This window comes from Penaeus monodon, chromosome 1 (genome assembly GCF_015228065.2).
Source record: "Penaeus monodon isolate SGIC_2016 chromosome 1, NSTDA_Pmon_1, whole genome shotgun sequence".
Classification (NCBI taxonomy): domain Eukaryota; kingdom Metazoa; phylum Arthropoda; class Malacostraca; order Decapoda; family Penaeidae; genus Penaeus; species Penaeus monodon.
Window position 1 is genome coordinate 44,539,409 of NC_051386.1, and position 7,500 is coordinate 44,546,908.

The window sequence follows — 7,500 nt, forward strand, 5'->3', positions numbered from 1 at the left end:
CTATCATCTGTATATACTGAGGATATATCAATATATATATCATATCTGTAGATATTGTACTATCATGATATTATGTCTTCATTCATAATACTATCGCATTCTAGATTATATATAATCACTCATTAGTATATATCAATTGATCGTTCATATGTATAGAAATTATTATAGTCTACTTTTATACATTACTATACATGAAGGCTCCACTCCTAATTATTATATAATATTAATTACTTATCATATATACTATATCATACAACTATTACTCTATATCTAGATTGTATAATAATTGAACTATGCTCCTATAGTATGATGAACGACCAAGGAAACATACTGGTGTATTTAGATTACTCATCGATAGTGATCTGTAGCAGTGTATCTGAATCATCATGTATAACACCTATATGAGCACATGGATCACTCATAGTACAACATATCATAGCCAGTATAGACTTTGGTTGACACCAGTAAAATTTGAACTTCCTATCTACCTTAAGAACAGCTATGCACAAGGTTATAGTTGTAAGGGAAGCTGGTGTGGAGTCTTACAATCGGTCTACAGGAATCGCAATGGTATCCCTCTCATCCGCCCATCAAACTCACTGAGGCTAATTAGCATCTGCTATGGAGATGACACTATGAGTCATATGAAGAGTGGAGCGACCAAGAATCCTGGATAGACTTAAGGACCCACTATGATCAGATTGAAATGATAGTCACCATATGAAACAATGTAGTCCGGATGACACAGCAGCCAGAGCAAAATAGGCAGCCAGGAAGAGCCAGAGGTTGAATAGCACCATCACCTGTAAAAAAGCAGCATCTCAGAGTCTACTGTAATATCAGTGAGAGAAAGCATTCCAACATGTGCTGGACAGGCTAACATCACCCTCGTCACAGAAGTCCACTACCTCAAGACCATCTGCTAGAAGATCTTCAGCTCTTGAAACATCTGAATCAAGAGCCACCCTAGAGTTGATGAAAGGTCTGAGCGTCACCTTCTGAAAGGTCTGATGACCAAGAAGCAGCCGACAGCTCGTAGCAAGAGTTGATGATGTTTCTAGAGCACAAGCCAGAGAACCACCATGAGCGTATAGGAAGTGTCTTCAAGTCACTGAAAGGACATGGCCAGGTTAACAATAGCCAAAGCCTGGAAAGATGAGCACGGCTACGAGATCAAAGGAAGGTCCCACTTGCCCACAATCCAAACAACCCATCAAGCCAGCTTTAGAAGGTCGCTCACTGAGGGCACTCATAGCAAAGGATCCTGTTAGAAGTCCGTTACGAAGCTGGAAAGAGTCCATCCAGTATCAAGATGTCTCAGGAAGATGTCTGGACACGCTTGAGAAAGTCCAGTTGTCCCTGTGTTAACCTCAGTAGCCCAGTCATTCCCTACTCCAATCAAGAGTCCAGAGGCAAGCCTGTCTGATGATGATGTAGTATTAGGAATGGCACCAGACAAGAAATCTGTTGCATTTGATGACAGTCCTGATAAGACTTTTTCTCCATCATCTGACAGCTCAGATGAGGAAAGTCTATCAGAAAAGTTTCCACAGCAAAAGCCTCCTCCCAGGTTAGAAAGTCCAGTTAAAGAGCAGTCCAGCCTAGAAAAAGAAGGTCCAGTTCAGCATCCCTCCTCACAGAGTCCAACCAAAGTAACTGATCCGTCAGCACAAGAAAGCCATGTAGAAGCAGTGTCTTTGCTAAGTGAAGATGTTAATGAAAATGCATCAGTAACAAGTGGTGATTCAGAGAAATTCCCTGCACCACCTCAAGTATCTAGTCCGGACAGAACATCAACAGCTGCTTTTGATAGTTTAGGGACCCAGGATGGAGTCCCTGTATCAGAAACACACAATCAGCCCCAGGAGACCATTAATCCCCTCTATATGGTTGGAGACAGCAGCAACCAGCAGCAAAGTATGATGCAAGAGACCAGTGCAATGAGTCAGGTGGTTTCTGTAGGATTATGTGGTGATCTTCCACCACCGCCTCCAGTAGAGGAAGATGAGGCTGCCTTCCCGAATGACCTGCCACCACCCTTACCAGAAGTGACATCATTCATGCCTTCTAATGATGCTTTGGCTGAAGAAGCGCCACCTCCACCTCTTGTGTCCCCTTCAGATGTAGAAGGACTGGAGGATATGCTTCCTCTAGCACACATGGGGTCATCCTCCTCAGGTAGCACTGCAGGACAGCCAGGCAGCATTCATGGCAGCTCAGAGAAGGACTCTGACTCCCCCCAGGAATCTGAAGACACTCAGATGGAAGGCACCATAGTAGCAGATGACCTCCCTCCACCCCCAATGGCAACTACAACAGGGAGTGAACAGGATTCTGATGAAGAGCTTGACAATTCAGTATCCTCAGGCTATGAACATGGCTTTACTGCTGGGGGAATAACTGTCACAGTGAATCCTATGGCAGACATGGAGGATACGCAAGAAGCCACTGACAGTTTGCCTCCTCCCCCTCCCAGTGAACCCTCTCCAGTTGCCCCACCATCACCTATTGCTGTCTCAGCAGTAGTGACCAGTAGTGCAGGAAGTCAGAGTAGCAGTAACGGATCAGGGAGCCAGGACACAGGTAGTGGCAGTGTAGAGAGTGTAGTTACGGTAGAGTGTGCTGTGGCTGGAGACCCCAGGGTTCAAGACAGGCAACGATCCACTGACTCTTCCTCCAAGCCCTGAGAGTCGTCATGTAGATCCCAATGAGCAGATAACAGAAGTATGAGGCAACACTGATGTGCATACAGCAACAGATGTGGCATAGCTTTAGGAATGTAGTTCCCTGTTGCTCAGGTTATCTTTAAGATATACCACATTGCCTACTAGATTTGGCAGCAGCTCATAATTTTTGCACCAAACTGTAACTGGTATCTAATTCAACCTAAGTTGCAGCTAAGCAATTGTTAGTCATTTTTTCACAGAGTTATGTGGACCATCTTGATTACACAACGCTACTATGATAAGTAACTTTATTGGTAGCTGTTGGCTGTGAAATATAAATATCATATTTCCAATATAGCTAGGAACAATTTCCCTTGGTAGCTTAAATGAATTACTGATGTCGGTTTCATGCAAGTGTTATAACAAAGGACTGGCTTCACAGAGCCTTGTGAATATTTCCAGACATAAAATAACAATTTTAATCTACTTACTAAGAGATAGGTAAAAAATATTTCAATTACTGCCATTTTTACACCTTGTTATGTGATTCTTTTTCCCAACGAGGCAAATATATGTTTAAGTGAATGAAGGCATGGATTTGGTATTTCAATTTTTACCCGGTTGTATAAGGGTGTGTTTGTAAACTAGATAAACTGAAGTGCTACAGGAGTAATTTTTGTAGGTGTGGCTCATGGTAGTTAGTATGGATTTATGTGGTGTGTTCATGTTAGCCAACAAGGGGCTGCGGCATCATGTGCGGTAATAAACTTTTGATATTAATCATGTCGCTCTTGGACAAAAGAATTGCCATGATAAATTCTGTATGCAGTTTGTTGCCAAAGTTCCTGTTTTTGTGACAACAGGCAGGTTGAAGCTTTATAAACTTAACAGTGTTCAGTATATGTAATGGTAAGTTCTATTTATGGTATTGTAGGGTTGTAGTCAGCAAACATGTTTTAATGCATATTTGGACATCATTCAACACAGCATTTTCTCATCCAGTATTGATACTCAGCAGATATTAATCTTTCCAGTGGTTTAAATGTCATGTATAATTCTTTCATTTTTTGTACGCTGTTGAAGTTCATAGTAATTGCTTTCTTGGAAAATTTCCATTGAACAAAAATTACTGTATTATTCACAGGTTACAAAGCCACTACACATACAGCAAGTTACTATCTCGTGATAATATCAAACGTTTTTTCGATGTTTTCTCCTTTGAATATGTATTGCTCTACTCTTTGAATCTGTTATAAAAATAGCTAAGAAGATGTTAGTCAGTTGTGATTTCAGTAGACTTCGAGCTATGCTTCAAGATTCATACTCTCAATCTACAGAACTCTTGTTAGCAGTTTGTCACCAGTGCTATGATTTAGCAAGTCTTGTCGTATTCTCTTCTGTTCTTTAGGCAGCCTTTGTATTGTTGGCTTGAATGTTAACAGCATAGCCAGGTTAGGGAAGCTAAGCATGTCATGTCTATTAGCTACCTAACTTTGCTATGATTCTGAATGTTTATGATAAAGGTGAATGTGTATATGGTGTTCAGAAATTTGATTGTCAACTCTATCAACCAGTGAAACCCAGTTGAAGGTTGTTGTTTGTTTTATTGGTTGTTAAGGCATTTGCAAATCATAAAATATGTGATTATGAGGATGGACTAGGTGTATTTTTATTAATTTGTTTTCACCTACCTTGAATTGTGGTGTTTTGTCTTTCTTGTATGATTTATATGAATGCGTTTGACCTATTTTTAATACAAAAGTCTATTTTGTTACTCGTTACTCAAATTATTGTGTTGGTTTGAAATCAGATGATTTTATTTATCAAGCAACAGATGCAAGGCAGAAAGACCCACAAAACATTGTTGCTTAACTGAGGTTTCACTGATAAAATGTAGTATGTGTGCCAAAAAATCTAAATGTTGTCAAATGTTTCAAGAACATTACTCTTAGAGGCAGCTATTTGAGGGTATTGTTCTTCATACTTTAATTGAAATGAATTGAATGTTCCTGGGTGTATATAGATAACAGTGGCCAAAATTGCAAAGTTCAGAAATCAGCCGTGAATGAGGTGATTGAGAGAATGTTTGCAGTACCCAGCAGTTGTTAATAATGAGCATTTTAAATTAAATGTCCCTTCTCTCCCTCTTCCTTCTATCTTGTTTTTTTTTCTTCCATATTTCTTGTTTTCTTTAGTGTGTATAACGTACACATACTTATTAATAGTACCTGAATGTATGATTTTCTGACCCCATGGAGAACTGGGACATGAAATAAGTTTGAAGATTTTTTTCTACTTTAAAAAAATCTTCCTTGTGGTCAGTGGTTCTATTGATGGTGGTTTTCTCTGTGTCTCTGATGTCAGCTTTATATATGCTACTATGAGCAAGCTTGAATAGTAAACAAGGTGAAGCTGATTTTTATATATATTTTAGTGTCACTCAATTCTGTTGTTGCCTTTTTGTGAATGAACCAAAGCTTCACATTAATAGGTTTGTGATAGTTTGTTGTACTTACTGTTATTTATTTAGCAAATCTTCATTCTCCAATAGTTTAATTGCTGGTGCTAAACACTGATTCTAGTGCATGTAAATAGCTCAACATCTGTAAAAAAAATGATTTTTCTGTTTTTCATGTCCTGTGCATTGGAGATATTTTATATCGCTGTTCCTTGATTTTTTCACTATTATTTATGCTATAGAGATTACATTACTTGTGTTATTCGTGAGTGCCCATACATATTCCTCCTCCTCTTTGCATGAATGTCTCATTTAACTTTTTTTCAGATTTTTATGCTTGATCTTCCTTTTCCAAAAAACTGTCGTTCTTACTTTTTATGTACTGCTTGTGTTATTATTTTAGTGTGAGAGTTTTGTAGTCATTACTGCGTTTCCAACTTGCCTCTGTATCCAATGAAGAGAAGTTGCAATTGGAGTAATTGAATTGGTGTTGCCCAATTAGCTAGCTTGGAACCAAAGAATAACTTTCCATAGAATATTCTGCATCATTATTGCAATAAAGTGATTGAGTGAGTGAGTGATTGAGTGAGTGAGAGTGAGTGGGTGAGTGAGAGAGTGAATGAGTGGGTGAGTGAGTGAGTGGGTGAGTGGGTGGGTGGGTGAGTGGGTGAGTGAGTGGGTGGGTGGAAAAGTGACTAGTTATCTGAGGAATGTAATGTAGCAAACAGCAGTGGTGACTTTAATGCAGTGACTTGTATACTTTTATATTTTCTCTCTTGATATATTGATTTATATACTTGTATTCTCCTTTCATTTTTACTTCTTTCTTCTTATAAACACAGTGACTTATATACCCTTTTAAATAAAAAATTTAGTGACTTATGTATACTGTTTTAATCTTTATTTTTATTTTATTTTATACAACATAAGTGCAATATATACAGTATGTACATACATATATATTTCTTATGTTCAGTCTCTGCAGCTGATACCTGATTCAAAATTGCAGTCTTCTGAATTTCAAATTCACTAGCATGGATCTGGTTACCTGGCGAATGTGTGCTGACTGGCAGTGAATGAGTGGAAAGAGCGCTGGATGCTTGGTAAATAATGTTTGATTCTTTGAGGCAGGTTTTCCTAAGCTTGATCATTATTTAGCATTTTTGTCCTTATTAGGTGAAGATTTTTTTTTTTATTTGTTGTTTTTACGTTTCTTTATTTGTTTTGGATTTATAAGCAAGAATGACAGTGTTTTTTTTTTAATGAATTGGATTCTGTCTTTAAACTTGTTTTTCAACCTGCAGTTTTTAGTATTTTGAGCACTTTGCATATTAACTAGGAAGAAGTTAATAGCATTGTATTTTAGAAATATTACACTGTTAACTTTGAAGAAAGTTGAGAAGCAGCCACTTTTTAAAGATTTTTTTTATTTTACTTATGAATTTATTTTTGTTGTCAAAAACACTTAACTGCTCTTAAAGTATGTATATTGCTGAACAATCTATGTGTAAGGAAAGGAAGACCTTGCACTTCTTGTTTTTTTATTTTAGTTTGACTTGCAGTAAAGCTTCCTGCTTTTGACTCATAGAATTGAAATTAAGTGGCTAGCTTGCCTTTCTTTAGTCATACTGAAACGTAACTTGCAATAGTTAATGACTAGGCAATAGGTATTAGAATATCGTTCAAATCAACTTGTCTGAAAGATAATTTGTTGTGTGTTTTGTGAAAAAAGTAAAAGTTTTTGGTGCATTTAGGTAAAGAATACTCTTAATATTGAATCAAGAATCTCTGGTAAATGTTAACTGTAGTGATGAAAGCAAAAACCAAAAGAAAAAAAAAAAAAAAAAAATTAAGTAACAAGTTTTTATTGCATTTACTTATGGTAAGCATCCTTTATTACCAGTATCTCAAAAAAGCAAGGTTGCATATCAGCCTTTTTAAAAATAACACAAGTTCAATTACCCAGTGTTCAAGCGTGGTAGGAAGTGAGAGGTCTTAGGTGAACGCTCCTAAGGTAGGAAAAGATCAGGGATATCTTACATGTTTTGTGGTGCGTGTGTGTGTGTGTTTCTTTTAATAGCTGCTGAGTCGGCATTTTTTTTTTTTTATTATTATTATTGAAGATGGTACAGTTTCCTAGTGACAGTACTTACTGTTTTCCTTTCTTTCTTTTCTATTATTAATAATTTTTATTATTATTATTTTTTTTTGTATCAGATTTCCATTAATTAGTGTAAATAGGTGATTCATTGCATTTATGCATTTGACTTTAGAGAATCTTACAGAGCGGTTAATTTTTTTTCTATCTGTTATGTATGTACTTTTGAGCTGTTTTCATCTTCTCAGTACAGTGTTTGTAAACGACAAAACCATTTA

General features: G+C 37.1%; 1 protein-coding gene across 1 annotated transcript in view; it reads left to right on the forward strand.

The window, feature by feature from the left end:
- Nucleotides 1-7,500, forward strand: part of LOC119576827 (flocculation protein FLO11-like) — a 33,496-nt gene that overhangs the window by 25,001 nt on the left and 995 nt on the right. The window contains exons 11-13 of the mRNA XM_037924479.1: nt 306-364; nt 876-982; nt 1,345-7,500. The exon at nt 1,345-7,500 is cut by the window's right edge and continues 995 nt beyond it. Coding sequence (XP_037780407.1) covers nt 306-364; nt 876-982; nt 1,345-2,687 — 1,509 coding nt within the window. The 3' untranslated portion in view covers nt 2,688-7,500. The remainder of the gene's footprint in view (nt 1-305; nt 365-875; nt 983-1,344) is intronic.